This window comes from Excalfactoria chinensis, chromosome Z (genome assembly GCF_039878825.1).
Source record: "Excalfactoria chinensis isolate bCotChi1 chromosome Z, bCotChi1.hap2, whole genome shotgun sequence".
Taxonomy (NCBI): domain Eukaryota; kingdom Metazoa; phylum Chordata; class Aves; order Galliformes; family Phasianidae; genus Excalfactoria; species Excalfactoria chinensis.
In genome coordinates this window covers 4,178,454-4,204,061 of record NC_092857.1, presented here as the reverse complement: position 1 = coordinate 4,204,061, position 25,608 = coordinate 4,178,454, and the positions used below count along the sequence as shown (strand labels likewise).

The 25,608-nt window shown below is 51.8% G+C and overlaps 1 protein-coding gene across 1 annotated transcript; it reads right to left on the bottom strand.

The window, feature by feature from the left end:
* Positions 1-9,630: 9,630 nt before the first annotated feature.
* Positions 9,631-15,376, bottom strand: LOC140263873 (rho GTPase-activating protein 32-like). Its single transcript, XM_072359185.1, has 13 exons — positions 15,296-15,376; positions 14,650-14,727; positions 14,379-14,460; positions 13,781-13,924; positions 13,244-13,346; positions 12,951-13,083; positions 12,673-12,755; positions 12,203-12,310; positions 11,690-11,835; positions 11,015-11,216; positions 10,351-10,427; positions 9,959-10,107; positions 9,631-9,642 (listed from the first exon to the last, which is right to left on the bottom strand). The coding sequence occupies exons 2-13, from the start codon at positions 14,716-14,718 to the stop codon at positions 9,631-9,633; spliced, it is 1,308 nt and encodes a 435-aa protein (XP_072215286.1). The 5' UTR covers positions 14,719-14,727; positions 15,296-15,376.
* Between the last annotated feature and the right edge of the window lie 10,232 nt (positions 15,377-25,608).

The following is a 25,608-nucleotide window of genomic DNA, read 5'->3' as shown; positions in this document are numbered from 1 at the left end:
CTGCAGGAGACTACATCTGCAGCTCCCTCTGCTGGCTCAACACAGGGAACAAAGACAAGCCAGAGCTTCATACTCTACCTCCGTCGCTGCCACCTCAGGCTCACGTCTGATCTTGCTGCACTCAAGGCCCATCACACCAGGTGTGACAAGCTGGAACAGAGCAGAAACACACTTCTGTTATCTCGATTCACACAGCACAGGATGGAGAGACTTCTTCAGAACTACCCTTGCATACCCTGCGGCATAGGGAGGTGTTCGAGAAACTACCCCTTGCTTCAGTCTATTCCAACGTGACAGCCTCTTAGGCAGCGTTGTGCCAAGTTGCTATCCCTCTGCCAGCAGATGGGGACTCTGGCACAGAGCAGCAGATGCATTTGCGCAGAGCGCTCTGACAGTGTGACAGCAGGGCATTAGACAGCACCCTTCTGAGGGCTGAGCTGGAGGGCAGTGAAGAAACCCACAGAATGCAAAACAACAAGGTGGGACAAAACATGGCACGTACCTGGCAACAAGATCACCTCAGGCTACCTGCAGCAGTTCCTGGTCACTCTGCTCAGATCTTCTGAGAGCAAAAGCTGCACCAAGGCAGTGGGCGGAGGGTGGGCAGAGGAGAGAGAAAGAGCAGGTCAGTGAGCAGGGCTAAGACAGCCATGGCAGAACGCACACAGCACAACCGTCCCATCCACTTCCTGCAAGACATGCTGAGTCTCAGGCTACGGGATGCCTGTCCGCCCAGCAACATGACGACGCATCCACAATTGAGCACAGAAGACGACGGAAGAAGCATGGGACGGGTGCCACCTTTACGGACACCCCCTTTGGAACGTGTCTACCGGGGGAAAATTATGTCTGATGCTCAAGAGTAAGTAATACGGTGCTGGGAGCTCCGACAGCCAGCACTTCTCAACACCTCGCTGCCCACCCGTCCATCCCACGCTGGCTCAGCTTACCTACAGGATGCTGCGCACGATGGTACTCAAACAAAGGCACTAAAGGCACAAGAACAACAAGAAAACCAACCACTCCGAACTCCTACTCGCCCACAAAGGAACACAGAACGCACCGCCCCTCCCCTCATGCCAGCCGCTTATGACATCACCAACAGCCACCAGCCTGGTCCACCATGACCCCCCACAAGGGGGGGAGGCAAGACCACGTGGTCACATCAGATTCCAACACGGCACCACAACATTGCAGAACTCACTGTGGGGTTGGAATTCTACCCTGGTGTGGCAGCGCAATGGGAGGTGTTTGGGCACAGCTGAAGAGCTGACAGACATCGCAGGTTTCCAAAGGAGGGTGCCAGATTCACTCTCAGCATTCTTTTGCAAAGCTCTTTGGGATGCTTCAAGCCGATTTCACTGCCTAGGTCATTTCTAGAAAGTCCAGCTGACAAATGCTCACTTTGTCTGGGTAACACCTCTATGCATCATGAATGAAAAATAAAATTAAATGGGCACGCCACCCTGTGAAACTTACCTCTCTGCTCTTCTTGTCAGCCAGACACCTAAGATGAGCATTACGGGTCACTGCTCCTGACTGAAGATTCACCCAAGTCTGTGTTCCACTCTGCTCCATCTCAGGGTCTAAAAGAAACACAGACAGAGATGATCCTTTGCGCAAATGAAAGCGCAGTCTGCACGCCTGTTCTCTTTAGCAAGAAATACTACTTGAGAATCCACAGATAGTTTTTGGTAGTACTTGAATCCTCATTTGGGGCTGGAGCTCAAGAGGTCAGCACATCAGAAATAACACAATGTGCAACTGGAAGACGTGTCTCAAAGCCCAGAAAATCCCAACTCTCTAACCTTGGCGCAACTCACCAACCAAGAGCCAGGCCTTGACAACTTGGCTGATCTGAGCATGCGGGGAGGTTCCACACATTGGACCAGAAGTGTCCATTTCCACTGCAGCTCCATGTAGAGAATACCACCAATCAGCAGCAGGCGTGAATGCAGTCTTTCACAAGCTGCACAACGAGTCTCTTCTTAACATGGGGAAAAAAAAAACAAAACAAAACAAAACAAAACAAAACAAAACAAAAAAAAAAAAAAATCACACACACACAAAGATTCCTGACCAAAAAATGTGGGAGTTAATAATGACCAAAGAGGTTCCTGTTCCTCGGCCTAATCCTCTCACCCCAACTACTGGGTGATGCCCACAGGCTTCAAGTCAGGTTGCAAATCCATTGGACTCCTGTCACAGAACTATACCAGAAAGGATGTCACACATGTCACACTTACATACATTTTGCACCAGAAACAGTGCTGCCAGCAGGAGCGGAGAGGTGATTGTCCCCCTGCACTCAGCACTGGTGAGGCCGCAAATTGAGTTCTGTTTCCAGTTTTGGACCCCTCACTGCAAGAAAGACACTGAGGCTTTGGAACATGTTCAAAGAAGGCCAACAAAGCTGGTGAGGTCTCTGGAGCACAATGGGGCCATATGAGGAGAGGCTGCAGGAGCTGGGAATGCTCAGCCTGGAGAAGAGATGGCTCAGGTGAGACCTTCTTGCTCTCTGTAACTTCTTGAAGGGAGGTTGTAGTGAGCTGGGGGTTGGCCTCTTCTCTCGTGTCGTTATTGATAGGACTACAGGGAATGGGTTCAAGCTGCAGCAGGGGAGATTCAGGCTGGACACTAGGAAATATTCTTTTCAGAAAGGGTGGCCAGGCTCTGGAATGGACTGCCCAGGGAGGTGGTGGAGTCACCGATGCTGGGGGTGTTCAAGGAACAACTGGATGTTGTGTTGAGGGACATGGTTTAGTGGAAGCTATTGGAAATAGGAGAACGGTTGGACTGGATGATCTTTTAGGTCTTCACCAACCCTGGTGATTCTATGCTTCTATGATTCATATGCTAAGAAGCAAGTAGAGGCTCTTTTGTTAAATCTTTCAATAGAGAGAAGAGTTTATACCTGCTTCTCCCGACAACAGAAACACGGTACCAGCTTTCCAAGCCCACCCGCCATACAGCAGGCGGACAACGCACACGTAAAGGAGCACGCACATCGCCTCTGGCATAACTCGAGCCCACAACCCACCTGCAGATCTCTGTGGATTTCTTGCATTTTACACCGATGCAGCCTCGCTACAGCTCCATGGGTGTCACACCAGGCCCTCAGGACCTCTTTCTCCACAAACCCCACCGGCAGGCCTTGGTCCATGAGGATTGCCACCTGCCCTCCTGAGCAAAAACAAGCACTAAGAATGAGAGCAAAGTGCACGATTCACCCTGGCATGGCCCAGGCCCCAGTCCTACCAGACAGACCCTGGGATGAAAATGGCTCCACAAACCCCAGATGGACACCAGCAAACAAGAAGTTGATCGGATCCAGTCCCAAGCAAGCACCTAGCCTCCCCAGGAAACTCTTTGCCGTCAGCTCCGTCATCGCCTTTTCTTTCCTTCTCACCTCAATCCCAAAGTGGTTTCCACATCTGCCAGCACGTGTTACCTCCCACCTTCTCATCACACAGTGCTTCAACAGCACCAAACTTGTTTCTGGGGCCCTCCTTCACCTCACTGTGCTAACACTCATGATTCAAATTACACAGAAATCCTAGCAGAGGTTCTCGGTGAGAACTGCGCCTAACATTCCTCCTTCCACAAGCAAACAGGCCCAACACATGGTCGTAAAAATGCTTTCATCAAAAAGAAGCAGAGATGGCAGAGCACAGGACAGACGTACTCGGTGTGCACATTTGAAGCCATCTCAGAACCTAGTCGTTCTTCCTCCAAGACCCCTGACTTCTGTTAAAAGCTGAACGGAATACCTGTTTCCATCAGCTGCCACCATCCCAAACAGCCAGCCTTCTTGCGGTCACCTGATCCACACATCCCTTTTGCTCTACAATTGATTCCTGCAAGAGAGATGGGAGCTCGCCACGCACACCATCCTTCCAACACCCCATCCCAGCAGCAAGGGATCACAGCACTAACACAGCCGAAACAAAAAGGGTTTGTGAGTTTCCTGTTAGCACTCAGTGTGAGCAAATCTACCACTGAGCAACACCGTGAGCCCCCACTCACCTCAGCACAGGTCAACCTGTAACCCCAGTCTTCCCCTATCCATGTACACACTCACACCCGTGCACCACCCTGCCTGCTTTGCACACCCCCATGCACGCGCTGCATCTTGTGCACCCCTTTGCATTCACAGATGTGTGCAAACCTTCCCTGGGAGCACCTACGTGCCTACACCTACCACAAACATCCCTTTGTGTGCACCCGTGTGCAACCCAACTCCTCAGCACACGCACGCATTTGTGCCACCCTGTCCACGCACTCACCACGTGCCCTCCAGCATCACTGCTTCCTCCTTCGGTACCGTACCCATAGATGCTTCAGAGATCATTAGCAGGGATTTCCTTCCTCCCCTCAGCAGCTGCTCCTGCACTCACCTTCATTCCTACTGAGATACCGTCCGCTTCCAGCACCAGCTGACCTGCAAGAGAGAAAAAGGAAAGGTGGGATTCATGCAAACTCAGAAGCCCAAGGCTGCATCACCACCACGTATGGCAGCCTCGGGAAGTCAGCTGCAACAACAGCCTTTGTCAGAATGGAAACAGGCACCGTCTATTAAGTGTGACCTTCGAAGTCATTGCCACCATCAGAAATAGGCACGGAAATCGCTCACTTCACTGCAGGTGGTTACCTCCAAATTCTTTTGCTTTTGGGAAAATGTGGACGCGGAATTGAAGGACACCAGAAAAGTGACATCTACTTCCCTGGAGGTGGTTAAGCTGGGAAGCAGGACTTGAGCAAGAAAAGCTTCTCAGCTCCCTGTAAGGCACTAAGTGATGGGATAATTTCCCATACCTGCAGAAATCCTGACCTCTGCCACAGGTGGGTGAGTGACACAAAAGCTGTGTCCTTGGTTCTCAGCCTTACCTTCTCATGCTGTTCATCTTGCTGTGCAGCTCCTGCTCTCAATAGTCTTCTTATGCTCCCACGGGACAGGTAGAAAATGAAGACACAGCCCCTGCCACCAAGGTCAGCTCTGCAGCACACATGACCTGAGGAGCACTTGGCTACTCATGGAAACTGCGCAGTGTAAGGAAGATTGCTGCATGTTGCGCTTCTTCTTCTCCTGGCTCAGAAATTAATTTTGCTACGTAGAAAATGGGAAAAGAAAAATAAATAAATAAATAAATAAATAAAGCAAAAGCCTGACACAAAGCAGACGTGCTTGTTACTATGGAATTCTGCAGGGCAAGGGATTTGCCCTCTATATGAAGAAGCTGACTGCAGAAGACTAAGAACAGCCATGATCACATTGAGAACTTGTGGGTAAAATTAGGGACTAAACCAATCATGGGCTTCTGCAGCTGAGGGTCTGCACCAGGCCACCTGGCCCAGGGAGACTGTTGATGGGCCCTGCTTACTGCAGCTACCAGCAGCACCGTGCTCACTGATTTTCAACTTGATGGGGGATTCCAGTCAGGCTGGGAAATCAGCATGGCTGGCTGCCAGCTATCTCAGAGACTGCTGGAGTGCACTGAGAAGAACTTTGTGGCCCAAGCATTGAGCACACCAAGCAGAGGGGAAGCATTACTGGACATGGTGCACGCCAGGGGTTAAGACTGGAGGTGGTCAGGGCTGTAGTGACCATGCCCTCCTAGAGTTCCTCATCTCAAGGAATGCGGGCCTGGCAAAAAGCAAAGTCGGGACCCTGAGCTTCAGCAGAGTCAGCTGCAGGCTGTTCAAAGAATTACTGGACAAGAGCCACTGGAAAACTGTTGTGAGGGACAAAGGAATGGAAAAGACATGGTCACTTGCTCAGAAAAACTTTCTCAGAGACGGAGCTCTGAGCTTCATCCCGACCACATGAAATCCAGCAGAGAAGGCAGGAAAGCAGCATGGCTGAACCTGCTGGTTACAGGGAGCAACAAGAAGGAAATGGAGAAACAGCAGAAACGGAGACATGCAGCCTGCTCACTTTGGTGGCCTTCTACAGCAGAGTGACAGCATCAGTGGGGAAAGGAAAAGCAACTGACATCACTCAGCCAGACTTCTGCAAGGCCTTCAGTGTTGAGCGAGTTTCCTGAGAGCACTCAACGTGAACAAATCTACCACTGAGCAACACTGTGAGCCCCCACTCACCACGGCAGAGGTCAACTTGCACCCCAGCCTTCCTCCTATCCACATGCACACGCACACACGTGCGCCACTCTGCCCCTTTTTGAACACCCACGTGCACGCGCCGCATCGTGTGTCCTCATTTGCATTCACAGACGTGTGCAAACCATCCCTGGGAACGCGTATGTGCCAACAACTGCCAGAAAACATCCCTTTGTGTGCACCTGTGTGCAACCCAACTCCTCAGCACACCCCTGTGCAAGCACACATTTTTGCCACTGCGTCCATGCACTGTCCGTGTGCTCACACACACTCACGCGTCCACATCCACTAGTGCAGCCCTGTGCGCACACACACAGACACATGTGTAACCCCTTCCTTTCACTCCCAAAGTGCACGCACACACCGGTACCACAATGTCCTTGTGCAACTCCAACACTCTGCACGCCCCTGTGCAAGCACATGTATGCACACATACCCACTGACCTACACACACCTGAGCAACCCCACTGGTTTGGACACTCATGAACACAAATGTGTGCAACACCATCCGTGCACAAATCCACACACACACACAAACACACAACTCATGGAACCACACTGCTTTGAGCAATCCTCCGCACACTCACGTGTGTCATGCACTGATTTTCCAGCCAGTCCTTGTGGGCTCTCTTACTTAGGACAGGAGTGCAAGGGAGCAGCCAGATGCTGTCTGCATTCCCTGCTGACTCCTGGGCAGGTTTGTTGGCAATGCTTGGGTTGCTTTGCTTCTCCTTGGGAGGTGGGAAGGAGCTTTGGGTTGGAGGCACATCCCGTGCCAGAGCATCCCGATGGCACAAGTGGGATCAGCAGGTCTGTCAGAGAAGTGGATGAGGTTGCACGCCAAGCTGCAGCAGAGGTCCCAGCACAGCTCTGCACCACGCTCTGCCACGCTGGGCAGCTTGTTCCTGGCTCAGCAGTGCCATCAGACAAGGAGCAGGGAAGGAAATCAAGGATGGGGGTACCATCAAACACAGTCCATGCATGCCTGTGCAGACCCGCAGACCCAGAGCTTGAGGGTTGTTTCTGCTTTTGTAGCATTTGTGTGCTGTAGCTGAGTAAAAGGTTCTGCTGCTTGATTCTTCTTCTGCAAGAGCCGCCTACCGGTAAATGGCTTTGGGGATGGAGGATGTGACAGAAAGCATTTGTCTCCACGACAGCGTAGTTACACTTGGTCTAGAGAGTGAGAGAGGCAGGCAGTACTGTCTGATGTTGGTCAGGGTGAGCTCCTCCTGCAGCAGCTTGATGATGGCAGGGCTGGAGACAATCTGCAGGGCCAGCTTGTAGGTGGGAGTTGGGAATGGACACGGCAGGAGGACAGAGGTGTTAGGGAGCAGCCAAGGCAGCGAAGAGCATCAGGGGCCCTGAAAAGCATCACAAAGCCACAGACAGGAAGCTTGGGGTTTTCATGAGCAGCATCCAGGATGCTAGAGACTATTTGCTCCCCTACAAAACGGTAACAGAGCTCTCGCTGATGCAAGCTGAGCTGCCTTGCTGTTTCTTGCATTCATCCCGGTCAATGTGAATGAAGACTCGGAACACAGTCAAGGTGTTGTCTGAGCATCAGAGTGCCTTTATTCAGCCAGAGAAAGGAGGATGGGAGAGGTCCGGGGAAAGATAGGATTCATCCTCTGTTGTTGAGGAGAGAGTGGCTCAGAGCTCGTGTTGCTGCCTGGTCTCTGGGACTGGAGGCCTGACTCCAAGTCCCCCTCCAAGAGGCTCGGCTTCTCCTCAGTGACACTGATTTGGTCCTGCTTGGAGGTGCCGCTGTCGGGGCACTCGGGCTGTCTTTGGGCTGGGCTGCAGTACAAAGGCACCGCACAGGTTACCCATAGAGAATTTCATATGGGCTTCATCCTTCCTTGGTTGGGGTTTACTTTGAATTCTCACAAGTGCCAGAGGCAGTGCTTGCAACCATGGAATCCCAGCCTCTTGGCCAACTTTTAGTATTTGCAGCTTAGATAAATGGTTCCTCTTTTCCACCTGGCCACCTGACTGTAGCCTGTAAGGTGTATGCAACTGCCAGTTGATTCCCAATGAAGTACTGATTTGTTGAACCACTTTAGCAATAAAATGGGGGCCTCAATCTGAAGAGATTGTTCCTGGCACCCAGAACCTTGGAATTATTTCCTGTCACAAAACTTTTGTTTCTTCCCAGCCCTGGTTAGTCCGGCACGGGTATGCCTCAGGCCATCCTGAAAAGGCATCTGTTAAAACTAACATGTATCTGTACCCTGTTGCCGTGACTCGGAAACCCCCAATTTCCCAGCTTCTTGCGAAACCTCTGCCAGAGCCAAAAGGCCACCGTGACTCATCAAGAAACGTGGCAAAATGGCGTTTATTAGGAGTAATCAATACCTTATATACCTTACTACTTCGTCTACGCCCCCTAGGGTACACGTTTGAAATGCGCGCCAATGTACATCTACAACAGTACCCCCCTTTTCTTGGGAGCTCTGAGAAATCTACCTGCCATTCTTGTCCTGGATAATTTATCTCCCTATTTGCCCTAACTGAACTTTGAGGCCTGTGTTAGGATTATTTGGTAAACAAACTTCACCTTGCTGGGTCACTTGCCTAATGGCAGTATACAAATTTCGGGTGACCACTGGTTGAACAAGATATTTATGTAATGCTTCTGCTCCCCAGTGAGTTTTCCTATCTTCAGTCACCACAGCCCATCATATGGCTGCTGGAATAATTACTTTCCCTAGTGGTGGAAAGGTCCATCCTTCCTCTTTTACCTGCCCTTCCAAATCGTTTATCAAGTTCCAATACTCTTTTGAGTGCTTTGGCTCACCATCCACCTGCATGTTACCATCTGGAATCAAGGAAGCCTCCACCACCTCACCCTCTGCCGCTCGCTTTGCTTCTATGTCAGCCTGCGCATTTCCCATTCCTTCAGCACTGTCTCCCCTTTGGTGGCATCAACAGTGCATTTTAGCAACCTTCTCCAGCTGTTGGACTGCCTCCAGGAGTCTGACTATTTCTTCAGTGTGTTTAAGACCTGTCCCTTGGGTTGACAACAGTCCTCTTTCTTTCCATATTGCTCCATGTGCATGAACAGCACTAAAGGCATATTTTGAATCAGTCCATATCTTTATCTTCCCATGTCGAACAAAGCTGCTCCTGTCTGCGTACCAGATGTCTTCCGCATCCTCCAGTGGTTCTTCTTTCAAGTCTCTGCGACTGGAATATACTGCTTCCATAGTCTCTGAACAGTCGTGAGACACAGGTTCTCCTTTTAATTGCACTAAGAAAGGCAGCTGGATTTACAATATTTGTTACTGTTATTTCTTCATCATCTTGCTCCACTAGAATGGCTTTATACTTCAAAAATCTCTGAGGGGAAAGCCAATGTCCCCCTTTCACCTCCAACACTGTAGAGACCATGTGGGATATCAGTGCAGTTATCTTCTGCCCCATTGTCCTAATGCTGGGGTTTTCATTAACTCCTGTTTCAGCTGCTTTCAGACGGGCCACAGTCCAGGCAGGTGACTGTGGTTTCTTGCAGGCTCACGTCAGTCCCTTCAGCAGAGCAGGGAGAGATGAGTGCCTGAACCACGACAACCTCCTTCTCTCCATCGCTGCTGTCACACGGAAGGCTTTCATTTGAATTGCAGCCTGACTCCAAGTCCCCCTCCAAGAGGCTCGGCTTCTCCTCAGCGACACTGCCTTGGTCCTGCTTGGAGGTGTCGCTGTTGGGGCATTCGGGCTGTGTTTGGGCTGGGCTGCACTGCAGAGGCACCGGGCCACAGTCCAGGCTGGTGACGGTGCTTTCTGGCAGGCTCGGGGAAGCCCTTTCAGGACAGCTGGGAGAAATGAGCGCTTCAACAACGGTCACCTCCTTCTCTCCGTCGCTGCTGTCACATGCAAGGCTTATATTGGACGTGCAGCGACTTGGGCTTCCCATGAGCTGTCCATTGATGGAAGCACTCTCTGAGCCATCAGCACTTGACCCGGCTCTTCTGGCCTCACAAGGGCTCGATTCACCTAGGAAGCAGTGGATACACAGGGGTTAGTGTCAAACTCTCTCTGCCCCTAAAGGCAAAGGCTTGGTGCTGCCTGTCAAGTAGGCTTCAAACAGCTTGAGAGGCTCCTTTGGGAAAACAGGGGTCAGCTGAAGATGTCAGGCACGGGCTTGAATGCCGAAAGGAGGTACAAGCCCACTGGAAGCATGAATTCTACCTGTGTTGCTGACAAGCAGAGTTTTGAAAGCTGGATTTGCACCCTTACCTGCCAGGACCACGAGTTCTGCTTGTGAGGGCTCCTTTGCACTGCGCTGAAGTTGGCGTTTGCCCACAGAAGGTGGTCTGCGCAGGCAGAAGCAAGAACAACAGCTGCCAGATGGTGATTCCTCCCTCTTTCTGGGAGAACTTGGTCTGGAGAGAAAACAGCGCATGGTGTCAGTCGTGGTGCAGGGTGAGGGAAGAGTTGCACCGAGCCCTTGCCAATAGTTGCCCGTTCCTGGCACTGCCTGCTTTCTGCTGAAACACAGCTTGGAAACGCGCTCTGTTTCAAACAGCAGAGGACGCTTCCATTCCTACAGCTCAGCCCTCAAGCCCTGCTGGCTACATTCCTCTCAACCATGTCAAGCAAGATGCAGAGCATGTGAGCAAAGGCTCCACAGCCGGACAGGACAGGAGCTAACAGGCGTTAACTGCTTTATGAGGAACTGTGCAGCCATAAGGGAGGCTCAAAAGCATCTCTGACTCTTACGTTAACAGCTCCTCGGCCTCAGCTCACTGCCATCTTCAATTTCTAGTGCCAGCAAGACTCACCAACAGCTCTGCTTAGAGTTGTGTTAGTTGAATCCTTGGCGATATAATGGACAAAAAGTAAACCAAGAAAGCCCACCTGACCAGTGATGATAGGGGCTGGAAAGGGAAATCCTCTTTACCTTTGAGATGGAAAATCAAGGACTGTGTGGAATCTCCCTGATATGGCTGCGGGGTCTTCCTCCACTTCGATGTCGCTGCTTTGTGCCACAGCAGGAGAGCTGCTCTGGCCTCTTCTCAGAGCCTGCGCCTCCTGCAGGGTGAGCAGCTTTGTGGCAGGAGGAGACTCCCGCACAGACTCGGGCCCAGGTACAGAACTGTGCCCTGCAAGGGAAAACCGCAGGTAAGAGGGAGGATCAGAAAGCAGCAGCACAGCCATCCCAGTTCTGCATTCTTCTCAGACTTGCTTATCCGAGCCACTGGAAGAAGAGGAGCTCAGAGTAACTGGATGCTCAGAGGTATGCTCGTGGCAAAGGACACAGTCATCATTAAGAGCTGCGCACTGTAGCAAAACAGGCATTAAAAAAAAAAGCCCTAGAAAACGGATCTGGGAACTCAGAAAGCTTTGCTGCCACACTTCAATCATGCTTCACCCCCATTCAAAACATCCTAAAGGCAGGGATGGTTTTCTCCATGTAAAGGCGTGCCTCGGACATTCTCGGGATCCAGCAACAGGGTGCCATATTCTCATCTAAGCCCAGAAGCCTCCTGTCCCATCTAGAGTCAAAGCATATTTGAATGATCTTGTAGAGGGCCTGGACTGGATCAAGATCAAGCTAACGGAGGAAGACGCTCACCTGCTCCCTCTCCCACGGCTGACGTGGATTTGGTGTGGAAGAGGACGTCTGTGTTGCCGATCAGGAATTCCACCACTGCTGCCTGCGTCTGCACTTCTAAGCAGGCAGCTCCTCCGCTGACGCAGGCAGACTGGCTCTGCTGGGATCTGAAGAAAAGGCAGATTTTACAAGTCGTTCCTCCAAGACTGTTTCCCCAGGTCTGAAGTTTTGCAGCCCAAAGCAGTCCAGCTGGGCTCTGGAGACTTCCGCAGTGGGCAAGCAGCAATGCCACTGACAAAATTCTCCTGGATGATCAAGGACACAGCAGTCCCAGCTCAACAGGAGAGCAGAAACTGCCATCTAGAAATTGGGCCCCTGGGCCTGGGGGAGAGCAGTCCAGGCTCCCCCTCTGCTGCCAGCCACTTCTGACAGCTTTTACAGGAGAAGAGCACACTAGAGGAAGAAGAAGGGAGGACTGCTTTCTTTCTGGAGAGCAGAACTAAGCGTTGTGCTTCAACAGAAAAAGAAGTTTACCTTAAGAGGTTTGGAGCCCACACGATTGCTAAATTCTTAGCGTCCATGTTGGTGACCGAGCTGCTCCCAGCTAGAGACGCCAGATGCCTCATCAGGTATTCCAGAGTCCTGGAAAACAAGAGGGGCAGATGTTCAGCACCAAAAAGCAAGCCGTGCTGCAGTGCACAAAGCAAACCTCACTTCATGCTAGCTGATGGCATTGCTACCGTCCCTGAATAGGAAGTAGATAAAACGTTCCCAGTGCCACCACGCTGCAGCACCAAGCCCTGCAAAGCACAGCCGCAGCCATCGGCTGCACCAACCGTGCCCCCGTGCCAAGGAACCGACCCAGTCCATTGACCCCATGCAGCCTTCAGCCGCTTCAGCGTGCAGACGCATGATGTTGCAGGTGTCAGGCAACACCTGGAATCACATCATCACCCTCTGAAAGGCAGCAGGGCTGAGCTCAGCAGACCGAGCGCAGCACTGACCTGTAGTGAGGAGCGGGCAGCTGCTGGATGGCGTCCTTCATCCTGAGCAACCGCTCCTCCTCCGTAGCAGCACGAGCAGCGTCCTGGAAAAAGGCAGGAAGGCATTCAGACACCAGTCAGCCTAGATAGCTGCCACAGCTTTGCGAACCGTGGGGACAGCGCGCTGCTGCTCAGCACCGAGGCAGACTTGATGCCTTCCAAGAGGCATCAGGGGAACACCGCAGCACGCAGCCTGTGTCATCAAGGCCAAGCAGTGCAAGGCATTGCCCTGTGCTTACCGAGAACTTGTCATACAGCTGCTCGGTCACAAGAGGGTTCGGGAGCTCCCTGAAGTACATCTTGCATACGGAGCTCACGCTGTGAATGTCACGGACGCTCAGCTCGGGAACCTGTTCTGAATCAAATTCATGGCTGCAGAGAAGGACACAGAATTGCCAAGAGGGCTTTGAGAAAGACGAAAACAAGTCCAAAGCCACACCAAGTACAGTCAAGAAAAGGAAGGGCTTCCTCTGAACGCCCGCAGCATGGCACGTGCCCCTACTGACAGTTGCGTCAGTCACAGCACTCTTACCGTAGTCGCTGGATCTTGGACGTGACGCCGGACAGGCGGTAGATCCCCCGCACCACGCCATGCTGCTCGATGAATTCAGAGCAGCTCTGCAGGACCTGGGGGACTACAGAACAAGAGACAGCGCTTAGCTCAGCTTCTTCCTCAAGTCCTGGTTCATGCCGTGCTCTTCTCACATCCCATCCACTAAGCCCAGCCAGGCTACCGCTTGCCTCCTCCTTAGAGGAGAAAGCTGGCAGAGACAGCTGTGAGGAAACTGCACAGAGATGTGTTCTTGGCTTTCCAGAAATGCCACCACCTATCAACAGCCTGGAGAAAGTAACTCTGGCAAAGCCACAGACACTGCAAGTCCCATCACAGCTCCCTCAGGAATGGAGGAATCCAATCTCACCACCACAAGAGCTAGGAAAAGGATGCACTATGCTCTCTGTGGCCAGAAGCCTTCCTACGTTTTCAGGCTGAAACAACTGCTGGATATGATCTCCCTTGCATCTTCAGATGCCCAACAGAAGAATATCTCAGGAATGGGCTGTTCCTTACCATCACGGCCAGAGTGGAGAAGGTGCTCCCCCAGGTCACACCCAAACACCCCTTCCTTCTCCGGCTCCGGCTGCTCCGCTCTCCTGGGGCGCGCCTTCACCACCGAACGAAGGAAGGGTGGGAGCTTGCCCCGTTTCTTCGGCGCTGCGAAACAAAACAGAGAAACCAGTTCATTTCAGGCTTGGATTGGTTGGACGAGCCCGAGCGTAACGCATTTGACAGAGCACGGAACAATGGGAAGAACATTCCCAACCAGGACATGCAGGAACGGATTTTCCCTGTCCCTGCAAGTGCCCAGGGCCAGGTCAGAAGGGGCCCTGGACAGCCTGCTCTCGTCTCCTGCTAAATGCACAGACAGGCTGGCGACCCTGAGGATCCTTTAGGCTCCTTCCAATCCCAAGCCATTCCAGGAGGATTCTGTGACTTCCCCAAGCCCAATAAGAAACACAGTGGGATTGGGCCAGATCTCTGCGTGTTTCCATGGAGCTTAATGCAGTCCTCTTGCTAATCTTGCTCAACTCGGGCATTACCAAAACCCCTGAAAGCCACGCTCTGGCCTCATTTTACTAACCCGCAGTATCAAATGTAACATGTGTACCTGGCTTTGGCAACGAATTGACGAGGGACTCTGGAACCTTTCCGCTAATGAGTTCCACGCACTCACTAGGGAAAGATCCAACCTGTAACAAGAACAAAAAGACAGCTGGGCATTAGCCCGAGCCCAGAGCCAAAGGGAAGGTCCTCTGACACCGACACAGGGCAACTGTTTGCATCCAGAAGCCATCCTGTGCAGGCAGAGCAGCTCCAACCTGAGATTCCTGACTCTACTGAAGTTGTGCTGTGCTCTCGTGTTGGAAGCATGTGCCTACCTGAAAGCCACGCTTGCCTCTCCACCAGGGGCTCAGCTCCTTTGGTGGCATAGCAATAATGCACACCATGTCTCCCACCTGCAAGAGATTGAAACGTCAACCCCAGCTTCAGCACAGCTGTGAGGAAAACACAGCTCAAATAACTGCCTTCTTCTGCACTGCAGAATAGCCTAAAGCTTGACAGCAATTGCACCAATGCAGTCCCCAAGGCATTTTCCTTTCTAAAACTGAACTTGGAGGGACGAGTTACTCAACATACACAAGACAGCTTTGCAGTAGGAAACGGCTCTCAAAAGCAGCAGGCTCTATGACAAAGCCTATGCAGGAGCTCCAGTTTAACCACGGGCATCAGTTAGCAGGGCTTTCTGAACACATCTGCACACTTCACACCCGGTCTGCTGTTTGTCAGAGACCAGGCTCCCATACTGGGCAGGATCTGCTTGATCACAAGGTTCAAATGCCCAATCCAACCATATTGGAGAGATGGCTCAACTCCTCCCGACCCAGCACAAGTCTAAGCTGGAACCAAACCTTCCAAGCTTCACCTCACCAGACATTCTGAAGGTGTCTGAGAAGATTCCTGAGCCGTTCACACCCTAGACTACTCTCCCGTGCACGACACCAAGGAACGCCTGGAACTGCTTACCTCCAGGGAGACTTCATCCGGCCCCTGCGCGACGTAGCGCTTAATAACATGGGCTGCCGCAATTGCTGGAACGTTGAGAGAGGACTCCGCACGCACCAGCTGCGGCTTCCACATGTTATCAGCCTGCAAAACAGAGCACGGGCCGTGGTCAGGAGCTGAGGACAAACCAGGAGGATTTCAAGGGGAGGAGCACATCTGCAGAGAAAGCTGCAGGAAATGCGCTCCGTCCTGATCAGGAGCACTTCAGAAGGAGCTGCACGTCTCATGACAGTCGTTTCTCTTCCTGCTGTGCAGCGGGATTGCCAGGCCATGCAAAAATGCATCTCCCTCTACACAGACTAATCAGCAATGGCACTGGCGCAGACAGGCGGCCTGGCCCCCTTTGGCCCACTCTTTCCTGCAGGAGACTACATCTGCAGCTCCCTCTGCTGGCTCAACACAGGGAACAAAGACAAGCCAGAGCTTCATACTCTACCTCCGTCGCTGCCACCTCAGGCTCACGTCTGATCTTGCTGCACTCAAGGCCCATCACACCAGGTGTGACAAGCTGGAACAGAGCAGAAACACACTTCTGTTATCTCGATTCACACAGCACAGGATGGAGAGACTTCTTCAGAACTACCCTTGCATACCCTGCGGCATAGGCAGGTGTTCGAGAAACTACCCCTTGCTTCAGTCTATTCCAACGTGACAGCCTCTTAGGCAGCGTTGTGCCAAGTTGCTATCCCTCTGCCAGCAGATGGGGACTCTGGCACAGAGCAGCAGATGCATTTGCGCAGAGCGCTCTGACAGTGTGACAGCAGGGCATTAGACAGCACCCTTCTGAGGGCTGAGCTGGAGGGCAGTGAAGAAACCCACAGAATGCAAAACAACAAGGTGGGACAAAACATGGCACGTACCTGGCAACAAGATCACCTCAGGCTACCTGCAGCAGTTCCTGGTCACTCTGCTCAGATCTTCTGAGAGCAAAAGCTGCACCAAGGCAGTGGGCGGAGGGTGGGCAGAGGAGAGAGAAAGAGCAGGTCAGTGAGCAGGGCTAAGACAGCCATGGCAGAACGCACACAGCACAACCGTCCCATCCACTTGCTGCAAGACATGCTGAGTCTCAGGCTACGGGATGCCTGTCCGCCCAGCAACATGACGACGCATCCACAATTGAGCACAGAAGATGACGGAAGAAGCATGGGACGGGTGCCACCTTTACGGACACCCCCTTTGGAACGTGTCTACCGGGGGAAAATTACGTCTGATGCTCAAGAGTAAGCAATACGGTGCTGGGAGCTCCGACAGCCAGCACTTCTCAACACCTCGCTGCCCACCCGTCCATCCCACGCTGGCTCAGCTTACCTACAGGATGCTGCGCACGATGACACTCAAACAAAGGCACTAAAGGCACAAGAACAACAAGAAAACCAACCACTCCGAACTCCTACTCGCCCACAAAGGAACACAGAACGCACCGCCCCTCCCCTCATGCCAGCCGCTTATGACATCACCAACAGCCACCAGCCTGGTCCACCATGACCCCCCACAAGGGGGGGAGGCAAGACCACGTGGTCACATCAGATTCCAACACGGCACCACAACATTCCAGAACTCACTGTGGGGTTGGAATTACGTCCTGGTGTGGCAGCGCAATGGGAGGTGTTTGGGCACAGCTGAAGTGCTGACAGACATCGCAGGTTTCCAAAGGAGGGTGCCAGATTCACTCTCAGCATTCTTTTGCAAAGCTCTTTGGGATGCTTCAAGCCGATTTCACTGCCTAGGTCATTTCTAGAAAGTCCAGCTGACAAATGCTCACTTTGTCTGGGTAACGCCTCTATGCATCATGAATGAAAAGTAAAATTAAATGGGCACGCCACCCTGTGAAACTTACCTCTCTGCTCTTCTTGTCAGCCAGACACCTAAGATGAGCATTACGGGTCACTGCTCCTGACTGAAGATTCACCCAAGTCTGTGTTCCACTCTGCTCCATCTCAGGGTCTAAAAGAAACACAGACAGAGATGATCCTTTGCGCAAATGAAAGCGCAGGCTGCACGCCTGTTCTCTTTAGCAAGAAATACTACTTGAGAATCCACAGATAGTTTTTGGTAGTACTTGAATCCTCATTTGGGGCTGGAGCTCAAGAGGTCAGCACATCAGAAATAACACAATGTGCAACTGGAAGATGTGTCTCAAAGCCCAGAAAATCCCAACTCTCTAACCTTGGCGCAACTCACCAACCAAGAGCCAGGCCTTGACAACTTGGCTGATCTGAGCATGCGGGGAGGTTCCACACATTGGACCAGAAGTGTCCATTTCCACTGCAGCTCCATGGAGAGAATACCACCAATCAGCAGCAGGCGTGAATGCAGTCTTTCACAAGCTGCACAACGAGTCTGTTCTTAACATGGGGAAAAAAAAAACAAACAAAAAAACCACACACACAAAGATTCCTGACCAAAAAATGTGGGAGTTAATAATGACCAAAGAGGTTCCTGTTCCTCGGCCTAATCCTCTCACCCCAACTCCTGGGTGATGCCCACAGGCTTCAAGTCAGGTTGCAAATCCATTGGACTCCTGTCACAGAACTATACCAGAAAGGATGTCACACATGTCACACTTACATACATTTTGCACCAGAAACAGTGCTGCCAGCAGGAGCGGAGAGGTGATTGTCCCCCTGCACTCAGCACTGGTGAGGCCGCAAATTGAGTTCTGTTTCCAGTTTTGGACCCCTCACTGCAAGAAAGACACTGAGGCTTTGGAACATGTTCAAAGAAGGCCAACAAAGCTGGTGAGGTCTCTGGAGCACAATGGGGCCATATGAGGAGAGGCTGCAGGAGCTGGGAATGCTCAGCCTGGAGAAGAGATGGCTCAGGTGAGACCTTCTTGCTCTCTGTAACTTCTTGAAGGGAGGTTGTAGTGAGCTGGGGGTTGGCCTCTTCTCTCGTGTCGTTATTGATAGCACTACAGGGAATGGTTTCAAGCTGCAGCAGGGGAGATTCAGGCTGGACATTAGGAAATATTCTTCTCAGAAAGGGTGGCCAGGCTCTGGAATGGACTGCCCAGGGAGGTGGTGGAGTCACTGATGCTGGGGGTGTTCAAGGAACAACTGGATGTTGTGTTGAGGGACATGGTTTAGTGGAAGCTATTGGAAACAGGAGAACGGTTGGACTGGATGATCTTTTAGGTCTTCACCAACCCTGGTGATTCTATGCTTCTATGATTCATATGCTAAGAAGCAAGTAGAGGCTCTTTTGTTAAATCTTTCAATAGAGAGAAGAGTTTATACCTGCTTCTCCCGACAACAGAAACACGGTACCAGCTTTCCAAGCCCACCCACCATACAGCAGGCGGACAACGCACACGTAAAGGAGCACGCACATCGCCTCTGGCATAACTCGAGCCCACAACCCACCTGCAGATCTCTGTGGATTTCTTGCATTTTACACCGATGCAGCCTCGCTACAGCTCCATGGGTGTCACACCAGGCCCTCAGGACCTCTTTCTCCACAAACCCCACCGGCAGGCCTTGGTCCATGAGGATTGCCACCTACCCTCCTGAGCAAAAACAAGCACTAAGAATGAGAGCAAAGTGCACGATTCGCCCTGGCATGGCCCAGGCCCCAGTCCTACCAGACAGACCCTGGGATGAAAATGGCTCCACAAACCCCAGATGGACACCAGCAAACAAGAAGTTGATCGGATCCAGTCCCAAGCAAGCACCTAGCCTCCCCAGGAAACTCTTTGCCGTCAGCTCCGTCATCGCCATTCCTTTCCTTCTCACCTCAATCCCAAAGTGGTTTCCACATCTGCCAGCATGTGTTACCTCCCACCTTCTCATCACACAGTGTTTCAACAGCACCAAACTTGTTTCTGGGGCCCTCCTTCACCTCACTGTGCTAACACTCATGATTCAAATTACACAGAAATCCTAGCAGAAGTTCTCGGTGAGAACTGCGCCTAACATTCCACCTTCCACAAGCAAACAGGCCCAACACATGGTCGTAAAAATGCTTTCATCAAAAACAAGCAGAGATGGCACGGCACAGGACAGACGTACTCGGTGTGCACATTTGAAGCCATCTAAGAACCTAGTCATTCTTCCTCCAAGACCCCTGACTTCTGTTAAAAGCTGAACGGAATACCTGTTTCCATCAGCTGCGACCATCCCAAACAGCCAGCCTTCTTGCGGTCACCTGATCCAAACATCCCTTTTGCTCTACACTTGATTCCTGCAAGAGAGATGGGAGCTCGGCACGCACACCATCCTTCCAACACCCCATCCCAGCAGCAAGGGATCACAGCACTAACACAGCCGAAACAAAAAGGGTTTGTGAGATTCCTGTTAGCACTCAGTGTGAGCAAATCTACCACTGAGCAATACCGTGAGCCCCCACTCACCTCAGCACAGGTCAACCTGTAACCCCAGTCTTCCCCAATCCATGTACACACTCACACCCGTGCACCACCCTGCCTGCTTTGCACACCCCCATGCACGCGCTGCATCTTGTGCACCCCTTTGCATTCACAGATGTGTGCAAACCTTCCCTGGGAGCACCTACGTGCCTACACCTACCACAAACATCCCTTTGTGTGCACCCGTGTGCAACCCATCTCCTCAGCACACGCACGCATTTGTGCCACCCTGTCCACGCACTCACCACGTGCCCTCCAGCATCACTGCTGCCTCCTTCGGTACCGTACCCATAGATGCTTCTGAGATCATTAGCAGGGATTTCCTTCCTCCCCTCAGCAGCTGCTCCTGCACTCACCTTCATTCCTACTGAGATACCGTCCGCTTCCAGCACCAGCTGACCTGCAAGAGAGAAAAAGGAAAGGTGGGATTCATGAAAACTCTGAAGCTCAAGGCTGCATCACCACCACGTATGGCAGCCTCGGGAAGTCAGCTGCAACAACAGCCTTTGTCAGAATGGAAACAGGCACCGTCTATTAAGTGTGACCTCCAAAGTCATTGCCAACATCAGAAATAGGCACGGAAATCGCTCACTTCACTGCAGGTGGTTACCTCCAAATTCTTTTGCTTTTGGGAAAATGTGGACACGGAATTGAAGGACACCAGAAAAGTGACATCTATTTCCCTGGAGGTGGTTAAGCTGGGAAGCAGGACTTGAGCAAGAAAAGCTTCTCAGCTCCCTGTAAGGCACTAAGTGATGGGATGATTTCCCATACCTGCAGAAATCCTGACCTCTGCCACAGGTGGGTCAGTGACACAAAAGCTGTGTCCTTGGTTCTCAGCCTTACCTTCTCATGCTGTTCATCTTGCTGTGCAGCTCCTGCTCTCAATAGTCTTCTTATGCTCCCACGGGACAGGTAGAAAATGAAGACACAGCCCCTGCCACCAAGGTCAGCTCTGCAGCACACATGACCTGAGGAGCACTTGGCTACTCATGCAAACTGCGCAGTGTAAGGAAGATTGCTGCATGTTGCACTTCTTCTTCTCCTGGCTCAGAAATTAATTTTCCTACGTAGAAAATGGGAAAAGAAAATAAATAAATAAATAAATAAATAAATAAAGCAAAAGCCTGACACAAAGCAGACGTGCTTGTTACTATGGAATTCTGCAGGGCAAGGGATTTGCCCTCTAGATGAAGAAGCTGACTGCAGAGGACTAAGAACAGCCATGATCACATTGAGAACTTGTGGGTAAAATTAGGGACTAAACCAATCATGGGCTTCTGCAGCTGAGGGTCTGCACCAGGCCACCTGGCCCAGGGAGACTGTTGATGGGCCCTGCTTACTGCAGCTACCAGCAGCACCGTGCTCACTGATTTTCAACTTGATGGGGGATTCCAGTCAGGCTGGGAAATCAGCATGGCTGGCTGCCAGCTATCTCAGAGACTGCTGGAGTGCACTGAGAAGAACTTTGTGGCCCAAGCACTGAGCACATCAAGCAGAAGGGAAGCATTACTGGACATGGTGCACGCCAAGGGCTAAGACTGGAGGTGGTCAGGGCTGTAGTGACCATGCCCTCCTAGAGTTCCTCATCTCAAGGAATGCGGGCCTGGCAAAAAGCAAAGTCGGGACCCTGAGCTTCAGCAGAGTCAGCTGCAGGCTGTTCAAAGAATTACTGGACAAGAGCCACTGGAAAACTGTTGTGAGGGGCAAAGGAATGGAAAAGAGATGGTCACTTGCTCAGAAAAACTTTCTCAGAGATGGAGCTCTGAGCTTCATCCCGACCACATGAAATCCAGCAGAGAAGGCAGGAAAGCAGCATGGCTGAACCTGCTGCTTACAGGGAGCAACAAGAAGGAAATGGAGAAACAGCAGAAACGGAGACATGCAGCCTGCTCACTTTGGTGGCCTTCTACAGCAGAGTGACAGCATCAGTGGGGAAAGGAAAAGCAACTGACATCACTCAGCCAGACTTCGGCAAGGCCTTCAGTGTTGAGCGAGTTTCCTGAGAGCACTCAACGTGAACAAATCTACCACTGAGCAACACCGTGAGCCCCCACTCACCACGGCAGAGGTCAACCTGCACCCCAGCCTTCCTCCTATCCACATGCACACGCACACACGTGCGCCACTCTGCCCCTTTTTGAACACCCACGTGCACGCGCCGCATCGTGTGTCCTCATTTGCATTCACAGACGTGTGCAAACCATCCCTGGGAACGCGTATGTGCCAACAACTGCCAGAAAACATCCCTTTGTGTGCACCTGTGTGCAACCCAACTCCTCAGCACACCCCTGTGCAAGCACACATTTTTGCCACTGCGTCCATGCACTGTCCGTGTGCTCACACACATTCACGCGTCCACATCCCCTAGTGCAGCCCTGTGCGCACACACACAGACACATGTGTAACCCCTTCCTTTCACTCCCAAAGTGCACGCACACACCGGTACCACAATGTCCTTGTGCAACTCCAACACTCTGCACACCCCTGTGCAAGCACATGTATGTGCATGCTCATCCTTGCACACATACCCACTGACCTACACACACCTGAGCAACCCCACTGCTTTGGACGCTCATGAACACAAATGTGTGCAACACCATCCGTGCACAAATCCACACACACACACAAACACACAACTCATGGAACTCCACTGCTTTCAGCCATCCTGTGCACACTCACGTGTGTCATGCACTGATTTTCCAGCCAGTCCTTGTGGGCTCTCTTACTTAGGACGGGAGTGCAAGGGAGCAGCCAGAAGCTGTTTGCATTCCCTGCTGACTCCTGGGCAGGTTTGTTGGCAATGCTTGGGTTGCTTTGCTTCTCCTTGGGAGGTGGGAAGGAGCTTTGGGTTGGAGGCACATCCCGTGCCAGAGCATCCCGATGGCACGCGTGGGATCAGCAGGTCTGTCAGAGAAGTGGATGAGGTTGCACGCCAAGCTGCAGCAGAGGTCCCAGCACAGCTCTGCACCACGCTCTGCCACGCTGGGCAGCTTGTTCCTGGCTCAGCAGTGCCATCAGACAAGGAGCAGGGAAGGAAATCAAGGATGGGGGTACCATCAAACACAGTCCATGCATGCCTGTGCAGACCCGCAGACCCAGAGCTTGAGGGTTGTTTCTGCTTTTGTAGCATTTGTGTGCTGTAGCTGAGCAAAAGGTTCTGCTGCTTGATTCTTCTTCTGCAAGAGCCGCCTACCGGTAAATGGCTTTGGGGATGGAGGATGTGACAGAAAGCATTTGTCTCCACGACAGCGTAGTTACACTTGGTCTAGAGAGTGAGAGAGGCAGGCAGTACTGTCTGATGTTGGTCAGGGTGAGCTCCTCCTGCAGCAGCTTGATGATGGCAGGGCTGGAGACAATCTGCAGGGGCAGCCTGTAGGTGGGAGTTGGGAATGGACATGGCAGGAGGACAGAGGTGTTAGGGAGAGGCCAAGGCAGCCAAGAGCATCAGGGGCCCTGAAAAGCATCACAAAGCCACAGACAGGAAGCTTGGGGATTTCATGAGCAGCATCCAGGATGCTAGAGACTATTTGCTCCCCTACAAAACGGTAACAGAGCTCTCGCTGATGCAAGCTGAGCTGCCTTGCTGTTTCTTGCATTCATCCCGGTCAATGTGAATGAAGACTCGGAACACAGTCAAGGTGTTGTCTGAGCACCAGAGTGCCTTTATTCAGCCAGAGAAAGGAGGATGGGAGAGGTCCGGGGAAAGATAGGATTCATCCTCTGTTGTTGAGGAGAGAGTGGCTCAGAGCTCGTGTTGCTGCCTGGTGCCTGGGACTGCAGGCCTGACTCCAAGTCCCCCTCCAAGAGGCTCGGCTTCTCCTCAGTGACACTGCCTTGGTCCTGCTTGGAGGTGCCGCTGTCCGGGCACTCAGGCTGTCTTTGGGCTGGGCTGCAGTACAAAGGCACCGCACAGGTCACCCATAGAGAATTTCATATGGGCTTCATCCTTCCTTGGTTGGGGTTTACTTTGAATTCTCACAAGTGCCAGAGGCAGTGCTTGCAACCATGGAATCCCAGCCTCTTGGCCAACTTTTAGTATTTGCAGCTTAGATAAATGGTTCCTCTTTTCCACCTGGCCACTTGACTGTGGCCTGTAAGTTGTATGCAACTGCCAGTTGATTCCCAATAAAGTACTGATTTGTTGAACCACTTTAGCAATAAAATGGGGGCCTCAATCTGGAGAGATTGTTCCTGGCACCCAGAACCTTGGAATTATTTCCTGTCACAAAACTTTTGTTTCTTCCCTGGCCTGGTTAGTCCGGCACGGGTATGCCTCAGGCCATCCTGAAAAGGCATCTGTTAAAACTAACATGTATCTGTACCCCCCTTTTCTTGGGAGCTCTGAGAAATCTACCCGCCATTCTTGTCCTGGATAATTTATCTCCCTATTTGCCCTAACTGAACTTTGTGGCCTGTGTTAGGATTATTTGGTAAACAAACTTCACCTTGCTGGGTCACTTGTCTAATGGCAGTATACCAATTTCGGGTGACCACTGGTTGAACAAGATATTTATGTAATGCTTCTGCTCCCCAGTGAGTTTTCCTATCTTCAGTCACCACAGCCCATCATATGGCTGCTGTAATAATTACTTTCCCTAGTGGTGGAAAGGTCCATCCTTCCTCTTTTACCTGCCCTTCCAAATCGTTTATCAAGTTCCAATACTCTTTTGAGTGCTTTGGCTCACCATCCACCTGCATGTTACCATCTGGAATCAAGGAAGCCTCCACCACCTCACCCTCTGCCGCTCGCTTTGCTTCTCTGTCAGCCAGCGCATTTCCCATTCCTTCAGCACTGTCTCCCCTTTGGTGGCATCAACAGTGCATTTTAGCAACCTTCTCCAGCTGTTGGACTGCCTCCAGGAGTCTGACTATTTCTTCAGTGTGTTTAAGACCTGTCCCTTGGCTTGACAACAGTCCTCTTTCTTTCCATATTGCTCCATGTGCATGAACAGCACTAAAGGCATATTTTGAAGCAGTCCATATCTTTATCTTCCCATGTCGAACAAAGCTGCTCCTGTCTGCGTACCAGATGTCTTCCGCATCCTCCAGTGGTTCTTCTTTCAAGTCTCTGCGACTGGAATATACTGCTTCCATAGTCTCTAAACAGTCGTGAGACACAGGTTCTCCTTTTAATTGCACTAAGAATTCAGCTGGATTTACAATATTTGTTACTGTTATTTCTTCATCATCTTGCTCCACTAGAATGGCTTTATACTTCAAAAATCTCTGAGGGGAAAGCCAATGTCCCCCTTTCACCTCCAACACTGTAGAGACCATGTGGGATATCAGTGTAGTTATCCTCTGCCCCATTGTCCTAATGCTGGGGTCTTCATTAACTCCTGTTTCAGCTGCTTTCAGACAGGCCACAGTCCAGGCAGGTGACTGTGGTTTCTTGCTGGCTCACGTCAGTCCCTTCAGCAGAGCAGGGAGAGATGAGTGCCTGAACCACGACAACCTCCTTCTCTCCATCTCTGCTGTCACACGGAAGGCTTTCATTTGAATTGCAGCCTGACTCCATGTCCCCCTCCAAGAGGCTCGGCTTCTCCTCAGCGACACTGCCTTGGTCCTGCTTGGAGGTGTCGCTGTTGGGGCATTCGGGCTGTGTCTGGGCTGGGCTGCACTGCAGAAGCACCAGGCCACAGTCCAGGCTGGTGACGGTGCTTTCTGTCAGGCTCGGGGAAGCCCTTTCAGGACAGCTGGGAGAAATGAGCGCTTCAACAACGGTCACCTCCTTCTCTCCGTCGCTGCTGTCACATTCAAGGCTTATATTGGACGTGCAGCGACTTGGGCTTCCCATGAGCTGTCCATTGATGGAAGCACTCTCTGAGCCACCAGCACTTGACCCGGCTCTTCTGGCCTCAGAAGGGCTCGATTCACCTAGGAAGCAGTGGATACACAGGGGTTAGTG